The 27,084-nt window shown below is 42.7% G+C and overlaps 1 protein-coding gene across 1 annotated transcript in view; it reads right to left on the reverse strand.

Moving 5' to 3' along the window:
* Positions 1 to 27,084, reverse strand: part of LOC135573758 (neurexin-2-beta-like) — a 104,549-nt gene that overhangs the window by 39,081 nt on the left and 38,384 nt on the right. Inside the window, 1 exon segment of the mRNA XM_065023523.1 lies at positions 4,640 to 4,821. Within this exon segment, the coding sequence (XP_064879595.1) occupies positions 4,640 to 4,821 (182 nt within the window).

Consider the following 27,084-nt stretch of genomic DNA (forward strand, 5'->3'; position numbering starts at 1 on the left):
TTGTATGTTTAGCAATTGTAAGCTGCTAAATTGTAATTACCTCGCCACTATTGGTCTATTTATTGCCTTACCTCCTTACTTCATTTGCACACACTGTATACAGATTTTTCTATTGTGTTATTGACTGTACGTTTCTTTGTCCCATGTGAAACTCTGTGTCGTTGTTTTTGTCGCACTGCTTCGCTTTTTCTTGGCCAGGTCGCAGTTGTAAATGAGAACTTGTTTTCAACTGGCCTACCCGGTTAAATAAAGGTGAAATAAATAAAATATAATACCAGCCTCGAAACTGAACACCTGCTACTCGGGACAGACTGATGGATTGGAAAAACAACCAATTGTGGTCACAAGTAACCATGCCATTCTCCACTGACCACACTGTCTTCTCCTAGCGCTGGCTGCAACACAGTCATCCATCAGGAGTATCTGTTGACAGGATCCCTTGGGAAAAAGAATTTTTCGATACCCCTCAAGCAGACAACACGTAAAAGGGAATCTCCTCCTCTTCTGATGGTTAACACACATGCCGCTAATAAAAATAACCCTCCATTCAGGAGGAAAGTTATTAGAAGTCATGAACTATGATCACACCGCATCACTGGAGTGAGTGCTAGTAGAGTACTTCCGTCGTGAGGTTAGCTCCCCCGTGGATAACATGGCTATGAAAGTCATACCTATCGCCACTACAATGGCGTAAGACACATTGACTTGTAGTAAAACCACCACAGGGCCCCTTGGCATATGGCTTGAGTTCGGTACCGATTCCTACTGACACAAGGTCATTGACATGGAAATGATCTGATGACGTCAGACTCAATCTGCCCAGGTTGCAGCCTACCAGGATACTTGGTTTTTCTTACCCTTGTGTGTTTGTGCAAGCATAAATGCACATGCACAACGGAACATTTAATGATGATTTATACTAGGATCACTTAAGGGTCCAAGCAAAATACCAGTCTTGGTAAAGTAGAAAATAGACCCTGAAGCCCCTTTACCTCTACAAGCTCCATTAATCCACCGTTTCTCACCAGAGGTCCATGTGTTACCTTTATTTTACTAGGCAAGTCAGTTAAGAACAAATTCTTATTTTCAATGACGGCCTAGGAACAGTGGGTTAACTGCCTGTTCAGGGGCAGAACTTGCAACCTTTCGGTTACTAGTCCAACCCTCTAACCACTAGGCTACCCTTCCGCCCCACTCCATAGGTCCCCCCTGTAGACTGTCCGAAGCTAGTGCCTTACAGCTGTAGCCTTGTCATGTAGTTAGCAACTTAGGGTAGTTACCTAAACAACACACTGCTAAGTAGGATCGCCCTAGATATGACATTTGACAAAATGGCATGATAGAGTAATTTGCCAACACCGTAGAAGTGTATAGAATAGAGTCCAATTAGATGATTAAGGTGTGGTAACTATATTTTGTATATTTTTTGGTTTGTGCTTTTATTCATTTCTTTGACACTTAAGAAGTGATACCGCCACAAACAAGTTCCCATACAACCATCACTTAGGGCAAAAACGGCGGCTATTTGGGGAAGAAATATAATGATGTATTGCATAAGTGTTGTGCGTTATTAATGTCTGTCTAAGTTCATTCCCAGATCCACCAGCCTGGACAACCGGACGACGGGTCTGGAACGACGATCGACAACCAGGACATCCCGTGGCCATTCTTGTTGGGGTCTGCAGCTTGTGAAATCTTACCAGGTTAAACCACCAGAGAGAGACTGTCACGATGATTCACAAACCAGGACATCCCGTGGTCATTCTTGTGGATGAGTTACAGAATCCTTCCAAGATTGAACCCACCAGAGGGGGACTGTCATGACTGTCCACAAGAATCCAAATAGGTCGGATCAGGTTTGCAATGAATAACTTCACTCAGACCCTCTCTCACGCGCAGAGGGGGGGGGGGGGGGGGAAATAACTAGACGGGATTAACAACTCATGTCCGGTCATAAATCAAGGGGAGAAGATTCAGGTCTCCCTATCCAATATTCAGCAAAGGAATGTCCTTTGTTTCCAAGATAATTTTCCTAACACTTTCAAAAGTGAATACTGGAACAATATGTCTAACTGTCACACCCTGATCTGTTTCACCTGTCTTTGTGCTCGTCTCCACCCTGTCCAGGTGTCGCCTATCTTTCCCATTATCCCCAGTGTAATTATACATGTGTTCTCTGTTGTTCTCTAGCTTTCCCGGTTTTGACCATTCTGCCTGCCCTGAGCCTGAGCCTGCCAGTCATTCCGCACCTTGCCATGCCACCCTGGATTACTGACCTCTGCCTGCCCTTGACCTGTCATTTGCCTGCCCCCCCCTGTTCGAGTAGTAAACTTTTGTTACTTCGAAACTGTCTGCATCTGGGTATCTCCTGAGCCTTGACACTAACATAGAATGTGGGGAATGGTCAGAGGTGATCTATAGAACACCTATGTCATTTTCTTTGTTCTTTTGTGATGTCACGAAAAATGTTAAGAAGGAAATACTGTAACTTGGAAAGTGTAATATGCAGCTTTTCAGTAGGAAGTTCCAATCACACCCAAATGGCCATCAACCTCCTTTCATTCATCATGCTCATCCTGACAGAGAGGGCTCTGAGCCCAACTGCTGCGTCATCAGCCAAGGGGATACCAGGTGGCAACTCTTTGCTCTGTGACTAACCACGGCCTACTGTATGTCAGCAAATGAATCACCCAACCCTTCGCTGGGAATAATCAATACACTCCTCACACACACACTCAGACAAGGCCCTCCACTCAGACAGCACCACTGGCACACCCGCCACACACACACACACACACACACGCACACACACACACACACACACACAAACACACACACGCACACACACACACACACACGCAGCCCTCCATCAGTCAGCAGCTCCTGCCTGCAGACCCTTGTGGGTCCAACCCTAGACTCTGTGGCTGTGTGACTAATGGCTTACAATGGGGAAACCCGCCTGTGGCGCCGAAACTGCAGCAAGCTAAGTACTGGAGGAAATACGAGACATGCTGCATATCATATATTCTGTACTTGCATTCATCCTATCATCCAGTGCTCTCTCTCTCGGAGAGGGGGATAACTTGAAGCCAATAGCTTATAGCTCAACACAGTGCTGCTCCTGCACCTCCTGAACACTATCACATTCATGACCAATTGGATTAGATGTTGTTGTTGGTAATTTAGTTACGGCAGAAACCCTCTCCATGAGGGACAACAATGACAAGAGGCTAAATTGTTATGGAGGCCATCATGCTATATTAGACACAGCTTTGATCGAGCACTAATCATTATTTGACATGATTCCCTTCTTCCTCAGAATGAAGCTATGACGTTTTGTTGAATAACCTGGGAATGTAATCTACGAGGGAGTTTACGATCTCTCTCAAGCTCATACCATCTCGGTCTCTTTATAGGTAACAAATAAACAATACAAGGCAATAAGCCAAAAAAGGATCTATACAAATGCTGTTTCAAATGGTCTGAATTTCATTAAATCTACTGCAGTCCTTAACACACACTGTTCATAGTCTACAGTGACAATGCTGGCGTTGACTCTAAAATCAACAGTATAGAAACAAACACGCAGTACCCCTGGGGAACAAGCTATGTTTGGGCTCGGACTCAAACAGGGACATATTACACCTGACTTAAAGGCTTCTTTAGAAAAGAGCACACACTTAGCTATTGTTTTGCCAAGCATCTGGTATCCTAGTGTTGAACAGATAGGGTGACATTGCAAATGTGCACTGTGAAAGTCAAATGGTTCAAATGGAATGAATAATTCATTTAGACGAAATAGTCTAATGAGCCAGAGCATTTCACAGCGTGACGTTCTGCCGTTACAATCTCTGCCCTCTGCTGTTTTAATGAGCAAAACACCGGTGTTATTTCTCCCCTGCCAATCCAGATGCATGGTAAATACTTTTCTGGCACAAATCATAGATATCATGAGAAATAGGTGCCATATGTCTTTTTTCTATGGAAATGGACACACATTTGATCAATTAACACAGTCTTTCTAAGCTGATTAATTAGTCCTCCAAATCTCCAGCAAGAGCATTTTCAGGATTCTGTTTCTACACAGTGAACCTCAGGATATTAGCTCATTCCAAGCCTTGGCTCAAAACCATGGATGGGACACTTTGATGGAGATGAGAGCCACACAAAATCAGGACTCATGAGGGGACACATTGGCTCGCTTTGCAGTTTTAAAACACATTTTCTGCAATTCTACACATTCTAACATGGGGAGCAGAGAAAATGTTGCAGTTTTAAAACACATTTCCTGCAATTTTACACATTTTGCCATAGGGTGGATATAAATATTTTAATATATGATATCTGAGTGAGTCACTAACAAAATCAATGGGGGTAAAAACGATGTTAGCTGACATGGGCTAATTGATTGTCTGCATTCTACTATTCTAAATCTCAACAGTCAGTTGAGACCCTGACTGAGTTCACACATAAAAAAAAAAAAAAAAAAAACATTATTCCGTTTTTGGAAATTGATGCGGTCCGCGGGTCGCCGGTTACCCATCCCTCTTCATAAAAAAGGGGACCCTCATCCTCTACCCTAACCCCACAGTACTACAGACAATGCTCTCACCCCCCCCCCCCCCCATCCCATTCTCACTATGTGTAGCTGCAGGTAGTCTCCCAGTCCGCTGGTGCTCTCCACTCGGACCAAGATGGCGTCTTTCTGCTGAGTACTGAAGCCCACAGCTAGCCGGTCTGCTCTGGTGCTCGGCCGCTCGTTGGGGGCCCAGGTGTACGTGATGAGGGCCCCTCCTCTCCCAAAGATATACGTGGTCCCAGCTGAGGGACAAATGGAGACAAACAAAAGCATTAGTAAGAGACTGAGGGGAAAGGGAGAGGAAATTGAGAGAGAAGGAGAAGGGGGAGACATTATTAAGGAGATAAGGTGTTAGAGAGTGTTCCATCACTTTCAGAATCTTGTTTTTTTATTGTTGTTGTTGCTGTTGTTCCCAGCAGACCTTGCTATCTTTACTGAGATTGTTCTTCAGTACCACTCATGCCAAATTTCAGATGCCTATTTTCTTGCCAAGTACATGACTGTGACAGCTCATTCCCAAACACAACCTATTATTCTCTCGGCAGAAACAACATGTCACAGCGAAACGTTATTCCCCTAAGTTATGCCACACTGTCAGTTTTCATCACAGCGGAGGATGAACACTAAAACAGACGCCGCCTATAAGTACACAAACCTCACAGAATTGTTCGAATGCACTTGTGTGATTGGGATGGTGCTGATATTGTCCTGTTCGAACACTATCGCACAGACCTTGCACCACACCTGCAGTACCACTACCACGAGAGGTTGCGAGTTGAGCTGTCACTGATTCGATTGTGCATTAGATTGTGTAAACCTGCCAGTATTGCAGAGTGGTTGAGGTGCCACCATGTCTAAACATGCCAGCAGAACTGTAAACAAGACCATCGGGTTGCAGTATGCTGCAGTAGTATGCCTTGCCCTGCCCAGGGAGTTAACACGTTGCATTTTGGGGGGTTTCTGTAACTAATCAGAACATCTGTCATATTATTTTAACTTGATCTCCCACTTCCCTGTAAGGTGGAACTGAGAAAAAAGTATAATCTCTCATAGAAATCTATTCATATAACCTGAGATGGACAATGTTTGCAAAGGTATGGGAGTTCGCTATGAATCCCACTGCATACCAATGTCAAGCTATGAATACCTTAATGAGTCTCATACGCACAATCAACTTCACATCTCTAACAGCAAGCTAATCTCAGTTCATCCACTGTTGACCGAACATAACCTGGTTATCATGTCATCCAAATATTTTCTACGGTCTTAATTAGCTTTATCAGAAGGTTGACAAGTAATATCTCAGGTATGAGTGATTATTCCGCCTCCAGAGCACCGGAGGTTGGCAGGTCTGTGCCCCCTGTCGTCCTGGCGCCGGTGGGCCTCACATGAGATAAGAGAGGAGATGAGGGGAATGATCTGGCAACCAGTCTCCCAGGCAGAGCAGCTTTTGGATGGCAGCACACTGAACACCTGCTCTCCTGGAACCGGATAACTTGTTGCCAGTACTGCATGTGATGAAACAGTGACAACCACAGCTCACATGGCACACCGGGCTCACCCATTAAGTCACAGTGGGCAGGGGTGACGATGACCTCTCTTAGGAAGGAAGGGCATGATGGTCTTGCCTATATTCTAGGTTTTGTAACCCTGCATGGGTTGGAAAATTGGTTGGGTTGATGGGTTAAAAAAAAAGTGTGAAATGTCTTGCATGCTACTTGTGAAATGACTTGCATGCTACTTGTAAACGAGAATATATCACACAACGAATATGGTGAGTAATAAGAAAAGGTTGTACATTTTTCCAATGTGAGCTGTAGTGGTGGTTGAATGATGTGCAGTTTCACGTGAGTGAGTACTTTCAATGATCTAACCTCATTCTGGGTCGTGGTTTTGTCTTAGATCAGGGATGGGCAACTTTGATCGGGGTGGTGGCCGTAAAAAAAAATTGAACTCATTATGAGGGGCTGCAGTGGCTCGTGGGTCTGCATACCCACATCCATACACCCTGCAATTTTGCACATTTACATTACACCATGGGGCGTAGAGAACATGTTGCCATTTTAAAGTAAGTTTCCTGCAATTCTATTGTGTGTATATTTCTTTGCGTTACTTGTAACTTATTTTGTACATAACGTTTCTGCCACTGTCTCTTATGACTGAAAAGAGCTTCTAGATATCAGTACAGCGATAACTCACCTCGTACTGGACGAAAAATTGTTCTTTAACGAGTCGGACGTGAAGGATTTACTTCAGACACCCGATAGGGCCCTCATCCCTAGTCATTCGCAGGAGAAAGAGACAGAGATATCGGGGACGAAGGTCCGGTCCCTATTAGCCAATGTACAATCATTGGATAATAAAATAGACAAACTACGGTCACGTATATCCTACCAACGGGACATTAAAAACTGTAAATGTCTGAACGACGACATGAATTACATACAGCCGGCTGGTTTTACGCTGTATTGGCATTTGGTAAGACAAGGGGTGTATATTATATCTATATATATTTGTAAACAACAGCTGTTGCACCAAAATCGAATGAAGTCTTGAGGTTTTGCTCGCCTGAGGCAGAGTATCTCCTGATAAGCTGTCGACCACACTATTTCCCAAGAGAGTTTTAATCTATATTCTTTGTTGCTGTCCATTTACCACCACAAACCGATGCTGGCACTAAGACCGCACTCAATGAGCTGTATAAGGCCATAAGCAAACAGGAAAACGCTCATCCAGAGGCGGCGCTCCTAGTGGCCAGGGACTTTAATGCAGGGAAACTTAAATCTGTTTCACCTCATTTCTACCAGAATGTTAAATGTGCAACCAGAGGGGAAAAAAACTCTAGATCACCTGTACTCCACACACAGAGACACGTACAAAGCTCTCCATCACCCTCCATTTGGCAAATCTGACCATAATTCTATCCTTCTGATTCCTGCTCAATAAAAAGTGGTCAGATGAAGCAGATGCTAAGCTGCAGGACTGTTTTGCTAGAACAGAATGGAAAATGTTCCGGGATTCTTTCGATGGCATTGAGGAGTACATCACATCAGTCACTGGCTTCATCAATAAGTGCATTGATGACGTCGTCCCCACAGTGACCGTACGTACATACCCCAACCAGAAGCCATGGATAACAGGCAACATCCACACCGAGCTAAAGGGTAGAGCTGCCGCTTTCAAGGAGCATGACTCTAACCTGCTATAACCTCCGATGAAGCATGAAACAGGCAAAGTGTCAATACAGGACTAAGATTGAATCGTACCACACCGGCTCTGACGCTCGTCGGATGTGGCAGGGCTTGCAAATTATTACAGACTACAAAGAGTAGCACTGCCACGAGTTGACCAGTGGCACGAGCCTACCAGACGAGCTAAATTACTTCTATGCTTGCTTCGAGGCAAGCAACAGTGAAACATGCATGAAAGCATCAGGTGTTCCGGATGACTGTGTGATCACGCTCTCCGTAGCCGATGCGAGTAAGACCTTTAAACAGGCCGCAGGGCCAGATAAACAGGCCGCAGGGCCAGACGGATTACCAGGATGTGTACTCCGAGCATACGCTGACCAACTGGCAAGTTGACATTTTCAACCTGTCCCTAATGGAGTCTGTAATACCAACACGTTTCAAGCAGACCACCATAGTCCCTGTGCCCAAGAACATGAAGGTAACCTGCCTAAATGACCACCGACCGTAGCACTCACATCTTTAGCGACCTTAGTCTTTTTTAAATGTTTTGAATTACATTGTTAGTAATTACTATTTTGTCTCATCGCTACAACTCCCGTACGGGCTTGGGAGAGATGAAGGTTGAAAGCCATGGGTCCTCCGAAACACAACCCAACCAAGCCACACGGCTTCTTAAAACAGCGTGCATCCAAACCAGAAGCCAGCCGCACCAATGTGTCGGAGGAAACACCGTGCATCTGGCGACCTTGGTTAACGCGCACTGTGCCCGGCCCGCCACAGGAGTCGCTGTTGCGTGATGAGACAAGGATATCCCTACCGGCCAAACCCTCGCTAACTCAGACGTCGCGGCAGAGCCTGGGCGCAAACCCAGAGTCTCTGGTGGCACAGCTAGCGCTGCGATGCCCTAGACCACTGCGCCACCTGGGAGGCCTGAAGTGCTTTTAAAGGCTGGTCATGGCTCACATCAACACCATTATCCCGGAAACCATAGAGCCACTCTAATTTGCATACCGCCCCAACAAATCAAATCTTATTGGTCACATACACCTGGTTAGCAGATGTCATTGTGAGTGTAGTGAAATCCTTGTGCTTCTAGTTCCGGCATTGCAGTAATATCTAACAGTAATCTAAGAATTCCACAACAACTACCTAATACACACCTATCTAAGTAAAGGGATGGAATAAGAATATATACTTACAAATATATGGATGAGAGATGACCAAGCAGCATAGGCAAGATGCAATAGATGGTATAAAATACAGTATATATGAGATGAGTAATGCAAGATATATAAACATTATTAAAGTGGCATTATTAAAGTGGCCAATGATTTAAAGTCTGTATGTAGGCAGCAACCTCTCTGTGTTCGTGATGGCTAACACAGAGAGAGCCACAGATGATCCACAGATCCACAGATGATGCCATCTCTATTGCACTCCACATTGCTCTTTCCCACCTGGACAAAAGGAACACCTATGTGAGAATGCTATTCATTGACTACAGCTCAGCGCTCAACACCATAGTGCCCACAAAGCTCATCACTAAGCTAAGGACCCTGGGACTAAATACCACCCTCTGCAACTGGATCCTGGACTTCCTTACGGGACGCCCCTAGGACATCCGTCACACTGATCCTCAAAAAATCCTCAGAGGTGTGTGCTCAGTCCCCTCCTGTACCCCCTGTTCACTTGTGACTGCATGAGCAGGCACGACTCCAACACCCTCATTAAGTTTGCCGATGACACAACAGTGGTAGGCCTGATCACCAACAACGATGAGACAGCCTATAGGAAGGAGGTCAGGGACCTGGTCATGTGGTGCCAGGATAACAACCACTCCCTCAACGTGATCAAGACAAAGGAGACGATTGTGTACTACAGGAAAAGGAGCACCGATCACACCTCCATTCTCATTGATGGGGCTGGGGTGGAGCAGGTTGAGAGCTCCTTGGTGTCCACCTCACCAACAAACAATCATGGTCCAAACACACCAAGACAGTTGTGAAGATGGCACGTCAAAGACTATTCCCCCTCAGGAGACTGAAAAGATTTGTCATGGGTCCTCAGATCCTCAAAACGTTCTACAGCTGCACCATTGAGAGCATCCTGACTGGTTGCATCACTGCCTGGTATGGCAATTGCTCGGCCTCCGACCGCAAGGTACTACAGAGGGTAGTGCGTACAGCTCAGTACATCACTGGGGCCAAGCTTCCTGCCATCCAGGATCTCTATACCAGGCGGTGTCAGAGGAAGGCACTAAACATTGTCAAAGACTCCAGCCACTAGTCATAGACTGCAAGCGGTACCGGAGTGCCAAGTCTCTTAACAGCTTCTACCTCCATAAGCCAAAAGACTCCTGAACAGCTAATCAAATGGCTTTCCAGACTATTTGCATGCCCCCCCCTTTTACGCTGCTGCTATTGTCTGTTTATTATCTATGCATAGCCACTTTAACTCTACCTACATGAACAAATTACCTCAATTACCTTGACTAACCAGTGCCCCCGCACATTGACTCTGTACCGGTACCCCTTGTATACAGCCTCGCTACTGTTATTTTACTGTTGCTCTTTAATTATGTGTTACTTTTATTTTTTATTTGACACATATTTTTGTTAAAACCGCATTGTTGGTTAAGGGCTTGTAAGTAAGCATTTCACTGTAAGGTCTACATCTGTTGTATTCAGCGCATGTGACAAATAAAATTTGATTTGATCATCAACGGGCCCCACCCCGGTTGGTAATTCGGCCATGCTTACTGCAATTTCAGATAGCTGGCCACTAGACTAATCTACCAATTCCCCTAAAAATTGCTGACATGGGCTAATAGAGTGACTGCTGATGCACAACCAAATTTCGAAATTGTACATTGTGTATTTTACTACTTAAACTCTCAACAGTAAGTTCAGACTCTTGAATGAGTACCAAAAAAAATGACAAAAAAGAAGAGTTGCCCATCCATGTCTTAGATCAAAGTGAGATGAAGAAGAAGAGAAGATGAGAGGAACACCTGCTGCCAGTGCCCTCCAGTAGAAGAAACACTATCACATGTGGGTCAGGTGAGCCTGTTCTGAAATGAATGGAGAGACCGACCCCAGGAGCAGCAATGTGATGCAGGCCTTTTAAAAGCTCTTTTCCATTTCCTCACTGGCTAGTAGCCATGGACGCACTGTGGGTTGAGATAAAGACATACAGTATGCAGTAGAGTATGCATGTAAGAGCTGTTATATTGAACAGCTTAGTCCCCGTGCCACTACTCATTCATTCCTGACATGTGATGATATGCCTGTGGCCTTGACAGGTCGAATAATAATCTTCCATTTCACAGCTCAGTTCCTAATGAATCAAAAATACATGATTTAAAAACGCATCAATATTTGAGCTGTACAGAAAATGTATTGATTGAGTTCTGCTCCTCTGCATCCAGAAGGTTTAATTGAGAAATGATTGAAATTGTTCATCGTATTATTATTGTAAATGAGACAAACCAGCGAGCAGGCATCACCATGCACGCACACGCATACATGCATCACGTGAGAGTGTCTTGCAAATGGTCCCGCATTAAAAACAGCAAACCTTTCAAGCATTCTTAAATCATTGAGCTGAGCCACACACATGGGGATTCCTGGCAGTGACATCCATGCCTCCCCCATATGGGCATGTGCGTACAGAGATGACAGGAAGTAGTATTAACGAACCACACGCGGGACGTTGAAAAAAAAACGGAAATGGGTTTCAGTACTTCCAGCTAATTCTGAAACGTGTTGAATGTACATTTTGCCTGTACCATAGGTCAATATCTTAAACAAACATTTAGGGCTGACTGAAAGACTTTTCAATTGGCAGTAGATTGCCAAACTGCATTTGAATGGTGAAGTTATGCTATAAAAAGTCAATGTATTGGTATTACAATACGATGGACCTAAATGACGTACAAGACTCCATTTGATAGAAGGTTTCAGTTGGAACAGTAGTTAAGACTACAGATTAGAACAATAACTCATATGTTAAAAGGAAAACCCTGCTTAAGATGTGACCTACTTCAGCGGCAGACAAAAGGATGCCTTTAAATATGTATTCCTCACACATCCCTCTGACATCATACTAGATTATTTAGGTGTCTGAGTGGCACACACAAAACATTTTTGTTTGTTTGTTGATGAGATAGAAGCCTGATCAAATCTCAATATTTTCCACTCTGTACATACAGTCACGTGTGCGATATATACATATATATACGATATATATATATACAAAGTTTTTCCTTCGCAAAGTTATTCTATTATTTTTTTAATTAAAAAAAAAAAATAGATGCCAAACAATTATTATTTATGTAGCTTGTTGTTCTGACTTAAACTGAGATTCTGGCTCGACTTTCAGAATTGATGTAGCACTAATGGCGAGCGCTGTAGAGAGGGTTTTGTCGAAAGTGAAGAACTACAAACTAGACACATATCACGGTGGAATGTTGAATCATCTCGACTAGAACACTTTAAAAGGTAAGGGAACATAAACTAACATTGTGTCCCTAACGGTATGTGGAAGCGCCAGAGAAGAATCTGTTCAAGTGGCTTTTCAAGAGTCTCACTGGCTGAAGGGGCTCTCATAGGGAGGAAGAAGCCAGCCCGTACCAAATAAGTCATAACTCAGCTGTCCAATTCCTCAATATATTGGTTATAATAAAGGATGACAGAACGATGGGGAGGGAGACCTATCCATGTGGAGTGATTGCAGTGTTTGACTATAAGTGTGTACCTTTGTGTTAGAGGATTTGAGCGATATCTGCAGGCATGATTGGTCTTGCCTGCATATAGGTGTGGGTATGTGTGTGCATATAGTGGTGTGTGCGTGTGAACACGACTGTGTGCGTCTGTGTGTAAATTTCACAAAGGACCTGTCGGGGCTGCTGGGGTGAGACTCGTTTCAGCTGATGCTGTGTTTTTTGGCTTTGACGCATCTATTAAGTGGGTCAGCCAAGAGAAGAGGTGTGGAGTACCCCCCAACCCCCGCCCCATCCCGCCCCCCTGCACTGCCTTAAAATAGAACTCAATTGGCATTCTGTGGAAATATTGTGGGGGTGCATAGGTTCCTGTATTTAATTATTGCAACAGTAAATAAGACCCATAATGCCTCCAGTGAAAAACTCTCTGGTAATGTAGGAGTAGCATAGCAGCCAAGTCTAACAGTGGCAGAGAGAATTGTTGAGCTGTGAAAATCACCAGCCCTCTCTCTGCGTAGTGAGACGAAATTGTGTTTTGGGTTTATCCTCTGATTAAAATTCAGCTTCCCCAGCCCCTGTCTCCAGTCTCACTTTCATTTCAGTTTTCCATCCGTTAGCAGTTTAATACATTCTGTAATTATCCACTGAAGCTATAAAATTGTACTACGACGTAGGCTAAGAAATCTGGACATAGAACTACAAGGTCAGTGTTATTGATCATACTGTTAGACCATTGTAATACAATATTGCAGTAATTATGCTCCCTTAAAGTGAGTGGTGCCACAGCTTTCATGTTTACAGAGGCAGAATCCTGTACCTAACTACGATGCTAGAATACGCTTTTCTCTCAGGGTATGACATCGCCACAGGGTTTCAAACACATTTTTAGCATGTTTAAGTCTCTCTCCTGTTCCTCGCCATTTAGCGCCTTGCTTTGTCTCATTCTATCTTTACTGACGGCTACAATTATGGCTGTGACAGTAGATGCCATGTTGGAGGTCAGGTTCAGACACTGAGGACAGACAGACTGAGGCCTGGTTGAGCCCTCCACCTCCTCATTCAGATGGGGAGAGAAGAGGATGAGGCTAACACGTAGAAGATGGACCTGGTTCTAAACACTACCAGTCTCATCCCCGAAAGCCCTAACCCAAGTCCCCCCGCTGCCTTCGCATCACAGAAACAATTGACCAAAGAGGACTACAACTTATTGAAATTGAAATCACCATGACTACAGTGTGCTCGGAATGGCTAAAGATGAAAATGGCTGGTTGCACATGGTCACGTTGTGCTGCATAGTTTCTAAGCACAACGTGTGATAGGATTCTTCTTCTAAATAATCGTACGAGGTCAATCCGTTTACAATTTACCTGGCTGGTCCTGGAAATGAGACCTGTAAGAGGGCTATAACATTATAAGATGACATGGCTAAGCAGACAAAGCCCAGAGAAACATCCGGACAACAAATAACTAGGGTTGAGGAAAGTCTTCCAATGTTTACCAGCCTGGTATCTAGCTGTTGAAGGATTTTTATCAATAATGACTAAATATTGTATACATTTAACGTAGAATTATAACTAATAGAATTCTATCCTGCCTGATAAAGAATGTTTCGACATAGGCAAAGAGGAAGTGTTAACAGACAAATTGTGACCACTGTGAAACCGATAACAGGAAGGAAGTCTAGGCGGGCAGACACCGTTGGGCTTGCAGTAGATTGTGTAACAAGTGGTAGCATTCGATTAGCAATATGTATGTGTTGGAATGGAATTGAAACGCAGCTTTGTCATTGTCTGAGAGGAGGAGGGACATTTATGACGAAATGAGAGGTACATAAACCAATGTACATGAAATGATGGGCCGAGCTCTCGGGAATAAACGTCACCGGCTATTTTTGACTGGTCTCCGTCTGTTTCATTTCCCCCAGAACCTTAGAAACTCTGGGTACAGACTGAGTATTTTAATTGAATTGGTTAATGAATACATAAGAACTAAATTCATCTAACACTGGCAAAGGGGGTTAATAAACATTCTATTGTATCACAGGATCTGGGCAAAGGACAGTTGATGCTCCCAGAAATGTGTTTTGTTTTACTTATTACTGTGGTAGCGAACAAGTTGTTATCAGCAATATTTTGGGACACACATTTTCTTACGGGGATTTTGGAATGACTGAAGTTGTTGCTGAACGTCAGCCTGGAAACGTGTGTCTTCTCTTGCTGCTGCTGCCATTGCAGCTGGGCACTAAACCTGGTGGCAAGTACATGAACAATGTTTCATTCACATGCCCTGCCATCTGGCCACCGCATGACCACCATCGACCAGGCGAGGAGAGGCAGCACAGCTAGCTAACAACTCAGTGACCACTCTCACCTCCCAATAGTCCTTGTAAGGTGGATGTGTTCACAGACCTCTGCACACAGACAAACACTCTCTCTCTCTCTCACTCTCTCTTTCTCTCTCTCCGTTGCTCTAGGGTTGTCTTCTCTTCCGTCAGATCCTGACATACAGCAGTCTCGGCGAATCTTCAGTCAGCTTAGGTTAGATCTGTCATAACGGTATGGCCTGTTAATGAGCTCCTGCTTGGCAACAGAGTTTTTCAGACATAAAGCTGGAGTGGGATAGAATGCTCTGGTTACTACTGTACAGACTGTATTGACTAATGCTGCTGAATCTTCTGTCATGAAGTTGATATTTCCCACTCTCATTATGTATCCAATGGATCCATTTTAGGTGGGCTGTGTAAGGTAGTGTATATGCATCTGTCCATATGTACATTTGGCAGATATCTACAGTATAGTGGTCACCTGAACTGTTGATTGACACCATCTGGAAGGGTTTAGAGTGTGCATAACGCACAGATGGAAAGTATACCGGAGTAACAGTTACGGGATTCATGTTATAGTAAAGTGTTTGACTGCGTACTGTAAATTGTTTGTTTTAATTGTGGGTAGGTAGACATCTTGTATGGATGGGAACATTGTGTTTGAATACAGGCTAGCTGCACCCACTGTGCATTTTTGAGCTGCACTTTTCAGAACGTCTGGTTCATTTAATGAGAGCTCTATCTGCCCACATGAAAGCATACGCTGTGCTTTGAAGCCTTTTATATATTGGAATGTTTTTGTTTATAAGTATGGGAAACATTTTAGAGAATGTTTTCCAGAGGGCAGTGACGTTAGTATCAGATCATCCATAAGACATATTAGAGCTGGCGTTAGATTGGCATATGATTTAGTTCTTGTTACGAAGAGTTGATTGGACAACGAGATACTAACAACAGTTAGTTTGACTCCAGAAATGACTGTATACAGTAGCAGAGGGTTAGAGAACAGTTCCTGAGCAGATATTTCTCAAATATCAGATCCCTGAACAGTGATGTTGATATTATCAGAATGAACAAGATGTCTTACACCATAAAAAAATGAAGGGAAATTACAGGAGCTTCTCACACGGTACACTTTTATTGCCCATCTACCTTATCTATTACCCAGATGATATCACAACACCCAAGCTTACAATTCCGCTTACACTGCAATTTGCAGGCCTACACTCTCTCAGACAGAGAGCTTGTGAACAAAATAAATGACTTAGCCATTGGAAAATCATTCTTCTCAAAATAAACACTGAGATCAGTACAGCACATTTGAAGATGTGCAGTGCATTCGGAAATTATTCAGACCCCTTCCCCTTTTCCTCATTTTGTTAGGTTACAGCCCCATTCTAAAATGGATGAAATTAAAAACAATTCTCATCAATCTACACACAATACGCCATAATGACAAAGCGAAAACATGTTTTTATAAACAATTTCACATTTAAAACTAAAATGTACATAAGTATTCAGACCATTTCCTATGAGACAAGAATTTGAGCTCAGGTGCATCCTGTTTCCATTGATCATCCTTGAGATGTTTCTACAACTTGATTGGAGTCCACCTGTGGTCAATTTAATTAATTGGACATGATCTGGAAAGGCACACACCGATCTATATATATTACTGAGGAGTGTCTTCCGTCTGGCCACTCTACCATAAAGGCCTAATTGGTGGAGTGCTGCAGAGATGGTTGTCCTTCTGGAAGGTTCTCCAATCTCCACAGAGGAACTCTGGAGCTCTGACAGAGCTAGATAGCAGGCTGGTAAACATTGGAAGACTTTCCTCAACACTAGTTATTTGTTGTCCGGATGTTTGTATGCTTAGCCACGTCATCTTATAATGTCAGTGCATGTCAGAGCAAAAAGCAAGGTCAAAGTAATTGTCTGTCAAACTCTGAGACAGGATTGTGTTGAGGCACAGATCTGGGGAAGGGTAACAAAACTTGTCTGCAGCATAAGGTCCCCAAGAACACAGTAGAAAGGCATCTGAAGTTTGTCATTTCCACTCGGACATTTCAGACTTGATTTGCCTTAACAAAAAATGTATCAATCCCTTCAAAAAGGGGCCATTAACTATAATCCACATAACTCACATTTGCTGTTGCTGCAGGATTCTTTTTCTGCTGTAGCAAACTGGCTCAAAATAAGATCCTACATCTGTAGCAAAAAAAAAAAAATGTGTGGCTTGAGCGTGAGATGCTTTTTAAGGCACAAGCATGTTCGCTATTGTGAGAAGCCCTCAGCATTAGGCGGCAGGGAGCCTAGCGGTAAAGAGCGTTGGGACGGTAACTGAAAAGTCGCTAGTTAGACATCTCAGAGACGGCAAGATGAAAAAAATCTGCCGTTATGCCCTTGAACAAGGCAGTTAACCCCCAACAACAACTGCTCCCCGGGTGCCGATGACGTGGGCGTCAATTAGGCTGCCTGCCAAGCCTCTCTGATTTAGACGTGTTTGGTTAAATGAGGAAGAAACATTTCGGGTTGAATGCATTCAGTTGTGCAACTGACTAGGTATCTCCTTTCCCTCCCCCGTCCCTTTAATTAAATTAACTTTGATTAGATGCTCCAGGCTCTTTCATTATAAAACAACGAGAAACCATAGGAATCTGAGCAAAAAAAAAAGAAAAACAGGGCGCAGGATGCATTTAAAATCATAGCCACAAGTAATGAAGTTGCTTTATCACCTTACCTGCGAGCCTGTGACCCCAACAAATTAAATTATGCTTTGTGGCTTTCTTACAAGAGACACTGAGTGACAGATTGTCTGGATAATTGAGAACCTGCAAACAATCTAGTATTATTATTATTATTATTTATTTATTTGACAGTATATCGAAACAGGCAGTGAATGCATTTCTACAGTGTGTGGAAAGGGCCCACAGCCAGGTATACTCATAATCTCTTTTAAAGCCCACGAGGGAAAAGTGATTGCATTGTGCATAATAGCCTAGACACTGTGATATAGATAACTTGGCCATTAAAAAACGGAGGACTGGAGTGAGCCAGTAAAACCCACTCACTGCGAGGCCTGAATGTAATTACTGCCATCGACTAGCAGACTGCAAAGCCCAGACGTTAATTAAATGCTACTCCAGCAATGCATAAACAAGACCAGGAAGGAAACTGAGGAGATAAGACACAGCCTGTTCATCGATTCAGTGTGAAGCTGTGGAGAAGGGTTTTCAAAACGTTGGACAGCGTACTTGTGTTAAATACATACATTCCCATTACAACAGCTTATTGAAATGATACCTCAGTGAGGAAACATGGGGTGTACGGAGATGGCCCTCTGTCTGACTGTGATATTTCCCTGCAGTACTTTCCCGGTACACTGCTGATTGATGATGACTCCTCCAAATCAAATTATATCAAAAAGTGTCAAAACAGGATTTTTATTGAGCTGATCAACACCCCGAAAGGCTCTGAAAAGCAGCCGATTATCTCTGGCCCCGTGCCATCGCTGGGTTGCGTCTGCGAAAGGTTCAGCAGGCTCTTAGCACGTCATACAGTATCTGTCCTAATGACTACCGCCACTCTGTTGACATAACCTTGATTCACAATTTCAACACTTTTTTAGGAAACAAAAGATCCTCCACCAAAAAATGATGGGCTCCATCCAAAATATCTAGGATCCTTGACCCTCGCTTCACATATCAAGGCCGCGTTAAGATATTGACTCAGAGACAGACCAAGCCCTGCTCAGGTAACTACCCATTCTGCCCATTCGTTCGAACTCCAGTGTTAGATCTGCTGTTGCTAGCGCAAAAGAGACGCCTACTGTGGTCTGCTCACCCAGTGCTTTTAGTTCAATAACCCCTCTGTTTTCAAATCACCTAGAGGGCTTGGGCTGTTGCACATAGCAACCAAAGCCCATGTACGTCAGTTTATAACATTCCATCATTGGTTACTCTGAGAGTTCCTCATATTGACATTGGCTGCATCCTCAGGCCGTAACCTGAGAAAGGTAATTCCAATTTCTAGTCCTTCCTCTATTACTACTAGGGATAGATGGTGCAGTTGAAAATCAATTTCAATGATTTTACCGAGTTACAGGAAATCAGTCAATTTAAATACATTAATTAGGCCCTAATCTATGGATTTCACATGACTGGGCAGGGGCACAGCCATGGGTGGGCCTGGGAGGGCATAGGCTCACCCCCCACTGGGGAGCCCGGCCCAGCCAATCAGAATTCGTTTTTCCCAACAAAAGGGCTTTATTACAGACAGAAATACTCCTCAGTTTCATCAGCTGTCCGGGTGGCTGGTCTCAGATGGTCCTGCAGGTGAAGAAGCCAGATGTGGAGGTCCTGGGCTGGCGTGGTTACACATGGTCTGCGGCCGGGTGGACGTACTGCCAAATTCTCTAAAACGACGTTGGAAGTGGCTTATGGTAGAGAAATGAACATTCAATTCTCTGGGAACAGCTCTGGTGAACATTCCTGCAGTCAGCATGCCAATTGCATGCCCCCATACATCTGTGCCATTGTGTTATGGGACAAAACTGGACATTTAAGAGTGGCTTCAAGGTGCACATGTGTAATGATCATGCTGTTAAATTCGCTTCTTGATATGCCACACCTGTCAGGTGGATGGATTATCTTGATAAAGGAGAAATGCTCACTAACATAATTTTTTTGTGTGCATATGGAAGATTTCTGGAATATTTATTTCAGTACATGAAATATGGGACCTACACTTTACATTTTTATATTTTTGTTCAATATATACCAATATTAACCATCAGACGGGGCCTGCAACTTCCTATTGCACATAGATTATATGAGTTGGAGACTCCTTGTGACTTTAAAATCGTAAAGGACTTGGGTTGATGCATCTGAACATTAGGAGCTTACTACCTAAACATCAATATCTGGGCTATGCAGACGAATCCGGACATTCTGGTATTGACTGTAATTTAAGATCTCTGGGGACATTCTGGACTCTGATGTTAATACTGAGGGCTATAATTTGTTCAGAGCTGACAGACGGTGTAAAGGTGGTGGAGTGGCCTATATTATAAAAAATAAAATAATTATATATTTTTACTGTAATCCATTTCCCTTGCCATTTTTTTTGCTACTATTTTTAGGCCTTTGTCTGGGGAAAAATGTATCCATAACTGTTAACGCAGAGTTAACTAGTTTGTTGTCTTCTGACTAAATCAGAAGTTATTATCTTGGGTGACTTAAATTATGATTGGTAAATGCAAGCTTCAGACAATCTAAACTACATGTGTAATGATCTAAACCTAACCCAGCTGGTGACTAAACCTACACGGCCCAACCCTAAAGATCCTTCAAAGACAATTCTGATTGATCTTATTTTAACGAATACACCAGAGAAATATGTTTCTGCTGGTGTCTTCGCCCAATATATTAGTGACCATTGCCGAGCTGTTTGTGTTAAAGATGGGAGAATACAAACATGTAATCCTTGTTTAATCACAAAGACGAACTTTAAAAACTGCAGTCAGAGTCTTTTTTTACATTATTTTTTATTTTAGTGACATTTATTGTATTTCAGCTATCCTTGAACCTAATTTAGCTTTGAGCCTTTTTGCAGATGTCTTTAATACTATTGTGGATAATCATGTTTTTATATTGGCTAAATTGGCATTTAGTCTAGACCTCCACATTGGATTAATTCACTGAGATGGGTGCATATACTGTGTGTGTGTGTTACTGCTCGACCAAAACAATCTCGATCAACCAACAGCTTAAGGACCAAATAATCGACTCGTCGACTAATTTTGGTCAGCCCTAATATACAATATATACCATGTATATATAATGGGGTGGCAGATAGCCTAGTGGTTAGAGTATTAGAGTAACTGAAAGGTTGCTGGATCGAATTCCTGTGAGCTGACAAGGTAAAAATCTGACATTCTGCCCCTGAACAAGGCAGTTAACCCACTGTTCCCCGGTAAATTATTGTAAATGATAATTTGTTCTTAACTGACTTGCCTAGGTCAAAAAAAGGTGTATATTTATGTTGTATTCCCCAGAGCACATTTGAAAGAGACCTAGGTCTTCCCTGTTAATAAAAGAAAGGTCAAACTAAATACAAATATGAGGCACACTACTTATCATTTTACTGTAAAAAAACAGCTTTACGCATTGCATTTAAGTATTTCAATACATTTTCTCACAAATCAAGAGATGCACAGGTCTATGTATATATTTAATCCAACAGTTGTTTCCCTCAAGGTTTGAGGAGTCAAATGGGTAAAGTAGTGTCTGAAGGCACTTTACCAAACCTCTCACCAAAGCCCCCAAACTATTTCCATTGATATCCTCAAATTGGTCCATAATTGGCACTTTACAGAACACCAACGAGGCCTTTTCATAGCTATTCCACACAACCCCAGATATTCTATCTATTTGATCCGAGTCATTCAGTGAAAAGTAAAGCTTTATCTGCTCTGGAGAGAGACTCAGGAATGGTACAGATGGGTGTGTTATGTGTCAAATGTACATTTGGCCCATTTGGTCTATTAAAGCACACTATCACACAGGTTAATCACATAAAATATATACAAAAAAAGTAAGGACACCTGCTCTTTCCATGACATAGATTGACCAGGTGAAAGCTATGATCCTCTCATTGATGACACTTCAATCAGCGTAGATGAAGGGGAGGAGATAGGTTAAAGAAGGATTTTTAAACAGTTTCCCGTGTGTCTCAAGAATGGTCCACCACCCAAAGGATATTTAGGCAACTTGACACAACTGTGGGTGGCATTGGCGTCAACATGGGCCAGCATCCCTGTGGAACGCTTCGTCACTTTGTAGAGTCCATGCCCCGACAAATTGTGGCTGTTCTGGGGGGTTGCAACTCAATATTAGGAAGGGGGGTGCAACTCAATATTAGGAAGGTGTCCTTAATATTTGGTATACTCAGTGTAAGTGCAATGGTGTTGCAGAGGCTCTAACATGGTAACCAAACGTTCCATATGTGACCCGTTTCAGGAAACTAGGCATTTGTCGCAAGTCACGACTTCACAGGAGAGCCATTTAAAAAATGTTTTGGTGGCAGAAATGCCTTCTGGAACATGTGAACTTTCATATAGAAGGCTTCTGTCTATTGGAGCTGGTCAGTCTGTGTTGGTAATCCTGTCGAACGAGGCTTTAAAAAAAATGTATGGTGTAGTGGAGCTGCATAAGTGTTACTCTACACTTTCACGAAGATCGAGTTTTGAAATCAGTGGAATTAGAGTATGATAGCTAAAGAGATGGAAAAAACACCTGTCTCCGGATCACATTTGAAAACAAAGGGAAACCGTGGCATGGCATCCGTGACAGGGAGACACGTCCATCATGCATTATGATGTAAGATAGTCTAGCTAGCTACATTTTCAGATATGACATGTTTCTCATTTTCATTGTGGTTTCATTTCAAGCTAAAGTGTAGTGTTAGCTAGCTAATGTTAGCTGGCTGGCTCCTAGCTAACGTTACATGTATGATGTATGATGTAACATTGAACCTGCTTGGTTAGCTCCCAGCATATTCATGCAGGTTAGAAACAACATGATTGGCACTATGTTCATTGTTGTTTAACTAGCTAACGTTAGCTGGCTGGCTCGTTAAATTGTTGCCAGCAGAGCTGGTTAGGCTGTTTTCATGCTATTCAGAAGTAAACAAATCATCAGCCAGAGCGTCAAGTGTGCACCCCATTGAGAGTGACACGAGATGGGTGGGGCTAAAGCTTAAGAGGGTGTGAACGATGCTGAATGGACAAAGAAGAGCTCTTCACTAGATACCAAAATATTCAAAGGCCATTTTCTCAAAAGTGAGTTTACAAGTTGATCAACTTTCAAACCAGAATTACTTTCCCATTGTTCCTCAGAAATGCAGTGTATGGTATACCATTTTGTAGCTCTGAGTATCTACTTTTATCCAATGTAAAAAACACAATTTCATATTTTGCTACGTAAGACCAAATCCAGGGGGTGAGTCGCATATCATGACTTTTATTCAATATACCCTATGGTGTTCTGAATGCCCTCTATCCTCTGTTTAACAGAGTCAAAGGTGTTGGAGAGTGGAGCTGGCTAAAATACAGAATCTATTACTATCAAAGTGGGTCACTCAACCCTCCTGTAACACTTTTCTTCATCTCTGTCTCCGTCTCACTCCCTCACTGCCAATTTCGACCTGCATTCATTCACACCACTGGTCTGAATCTGGAGCATGGGTCCATGTAGGACAGAGTGTAACAGTTTTGCTTCCGTCCCTCTCCTTGCCCCTACCTGGGCTTGAACCAGGGACCCTCTGCCCACATCAACAACTGCCTCCCACGAAGCATCGTTATCCATCGCTTCACAAAAAACATGGCCCTTGCAGAGCATGGGGAACAACTACTTCAAGGTCTCAGAGCGAGTGACACCATCGATTGAAACGCAATTAGCGCGCACCCCGCTAACTAGCTAGCCATTTCACACCGGTTACAACAGCATAGAAATATAATTATAATAAAATTGGACAGACCGCCTGCCTGGTGTTTTCAGCCGAAGATGTGGGGGTGGATGATTGGACAGGCTACACCCCCAGACAATCACATAGATCGTAAATGGGGAACTGGCTGGGCTGCAACACAAGCTATTAAATCTGTTTCACCTGATAACCCATTCTCCCCACCCTTTCTCAAAACTTTGCCCTGCAGTACTTCTTTCAGCAGCCATCCAGGGTCTGTGGTCTCCTTAAGCTTTCCTTAAAGGTTGGATGCTGCACTGCAACAGGAGGAATGCTAGTCAGCCACTCAGTTCCTCAGCCACTCCCTTAAAGCAACAGCAGGCAAGTTATCAAGTATGCAAGTGTCCATCAAGGTTAATATTTGACCATCTATTGAATCACCAGTAATAATTTATTTGCAAAAATCATAGCTCAAGTGTCACAAATGTTTTTATTTATTTTTTATTTCCCCTTTATTTAACCAGGTAGGCCAGTTGAGAACAAGTTCTCGTTTACAACTGCGACCTGGCCAAGATTAAGCAAAGCAGTGTGACAAAAACAACAACACAGAGTTACACATAAACAAACGCACAGTCAATAATACAAATGTAGAGTGTGTGCAAATGTAGAAGAGTAGGGAGGTCGGCAAATGTTTAAGGGATGTTTAAAATGTTTAAGGGAGGTATTACTTTTGGTTTCAACGGCCACAGAAGTCATTAAATCAGTAAGGACTTGGTCAGAGATGGACAATGACAATCCTTGTAATGAATAAACATGACTGTGGCAGTTTTACACACATGGCTGTTTTACATGCCAATTTAATAAAAGTCAGATATTGAAACACACACCTTATATCAGAATCTGATTCGAATAAGATGTCTTGCCCACTAGTTTCTGTTAAAAAAATAAAATGCTGATTACATTTTGAGGAGTTTATAGGAAAATCAATTCTAATTTAAAGAGTGCCATTAATCTTGCCTCTTGGTCTGTCCATCATACTGGAACTACACATGAATGTCAGCCGTTTTACGTAAAGAGGTCAGGGGAAACTCAATAGTTTCTGACCAATGGCCCAGACATGTGTAACCATTTCCTGAATTCAAATGACTAGTGGCCTCAAACACCAGCCGAAAATCTGGTGTTTCAATGTCAAACGGCTTTGTTATATTTCCGCCTTCTGTGATGTATAAAAAGGGTATTAATGGGATGCAAAATCAAAACGTAATACATTTCAACTCTATATCTGACATGGTACAGGTGCCTTCTTTTATTTAAGACCATAACCATGTGTCTGAGGTGTATACTTTTGTTTCAAAGTAGATTTGTTTAAGACTTCCAAGAAACACTCTGTGTGACCCTGATGTAGCCCACTGCAGTAAAATGTTAATTAAGGGAAACAAAGAAAATAAATAGAAACAAGAGGGGGAAGTCATCTCTTTAGAATGTTAATATAAAATGACCAAAATGAAAGAGTCAACAGTATTATCAATTGCCGTCTGTGGAATTGGAAGTAGACTTGAAGAGGCTAGTTTTCCCTGCAGCATTGAGACTGCATTGAATGGTGCTGGAGGACATGGCTGCCGTTTTACGGGCTTCTAACCAATTGTGCTATTTTGTGTTCTTTTTTTGCATAGTTTGTAACTTATTTTCAGGTTTGGGGAGTAACGGATTATATGTACGTTACATGTAAGGGATTACAACAAAAAAACTAACTGTTATCCGTTATATTACCAGCAAAAATATTGTAATCAGATTACAGATACTTTTGAAAAACTAGATGATTACTTCAAGGATTACTTTTACATTCAGAAAGGAGGTTTGCGAAAAATATTTTTCGACACTTCTCTGTTTTCTTAATGAAATTCAAATCAGCATTGAAAAAAGGCGCAAGTTTGTTTGTTCCACCTGAGCCAGTCTGACCACGAGTCAGAGACCACTATGATGACACACCAAATGTGTTTGATTGATTCGCGGGAAAAACACAGGAATAGGCTTTTGTAGGCTACATATCCAAAGATGATCCAACTTGAATAAACGCTTGGCGGTAAGGATGACAGCAGTGGTGTCGTCTACGGTGATACGGATATCACTCATTATTGATATCTACGTAGCGCATCGATGTGAATCACACTGCTGCTCTCTCATTTAGCTCTCAATGATCGGCTATGAAAAGCCAACTGACATTTACTCCTGAGGTGCTGACTTGCTGCACCCTCGACAACTACTGTGATTATTATTATTTGACAATGCTGGTCATTTGCTGAACATTTGAATGCTGAACATTTGAACATCTTGGCCATGTTCTGTTATAATCTCCACCCGGCACAGCCAGAAGAGGACTGGCCACCCCTCATAGCCTAGTTCCTCTCTAGGTTTCTTCCTAGGTTTTGGCCTTTCTAGGGAGTTTTTCCTAGCCACCGTGCTTCTACACCTGCATTGCTTCCTGTTTGGGGTTTTAGGCTGGGTTTCTGTACAGCACTTTGAGATATCAGCTGATGTAAGAAGGGCTATATAAATACATTTGATTTGATTGAACTATTTGCGCCTTGGGGCTTTTATTGATCAATCTAATTCATGATGATAAAAAATAAATCCATAGTCTGAATGGACACATGTTCAAACTCGCACACTTTTAATATATTTAAAGGGGCTATCTGTAGTTGCTATATTTAAAAAAAAAACTTATACACAAAAATATTCATTGATTCTATTCATTGATTCATATTCATTGATTCTTGAAGAATATAGCTTATACATATCTCATGAGCTTAGTTCAACTGTCACACTCCATGAGAAACAAAAATATAAGCTTGTTTTTCTGCAATGTTTGTAAACATTATTAATTTAAATAAACACTGTATAACATAACATGATTAAAACAATAATCATGGATGGTCAGTCGTAGCATCCATAGCTCGGTCTATTAATCTGAGAGTGGTTACATTTCTCCAGGCCCATCTCTCAGCTTTTTACCAAAACAGGCAAAACAGACGAAGCGAGGCAATGATTTTGTTATTGTTTCATCTGTGGATTTGCCCTTTAATCGGCTGCATTTGATCAAGATATCAAAGTGTCACCAACAAAAAAGGTAAACAATTGGCCTATAACAAATGCAGCACACGGCATTCCTTTATCCCATGTAAATAACACTTTTATTACCAGGAAGCGTACTCCGAGCATGGGCTGACCAACTGGCAAGTGTCTTCACTGACATTTTCAACCTCTCCCTGTCTGAGTCTGTAATATCAACATGTTTCAAGCAGACCATCATAGTCCCAGGACCCAAGAACACTAAGGTAACCTACCTAAATGACTACTGACCCGTAGCACTCACGTCTGTAGTCATGAAGTGCTTTGAAAGGCTGGTCATGGCTCATATCAACACCATTATCCCAGAAACCCTAGACCCACTTCAATTTGCATACTGCCCCAACAGAACCACAGATGAAGCAATCTCTATTGCACTTCACACTGCCCTTTCACACCTGGACAAAAGGAACACCTATGTGAGAATGCTGTTCATTTACTATGGCTCAGCATTCAACACCATAGTGCCCTCAAAGCTCATCACGTAGCTAAGGACCCTGAGACTAAACACCTCCCTCTGCAACTGGATGCTGGACTTCCTAACGGGCTTCCCCCAGGTGGTAAGGGTAGGTAACAACACATCCGCCACGCTGATCCTCAACACGGGGGCCCATCAGGGGTGAGTGCTCAGTCCCCTCCTGTACTCCCTGTTCACTCATGAATGCACGGCCGGGAACGACTC

Source organism: Oncorhynchus nerka, linkage group LG10 (genome assembly GCF_034236695.1).
Source record: "Oncorhynchus nerka isolate Pitt River linkage group LG10, Oner_Uvic_2.0, whole genome shotgun sequence".
Taxonomy (NCBI): Eukaryota; Metazoa; Chordata; class Actinopteri; order Salmoniformes; family Salmonidae; genus Oncorhynchus; species Oncorhynchus nerka.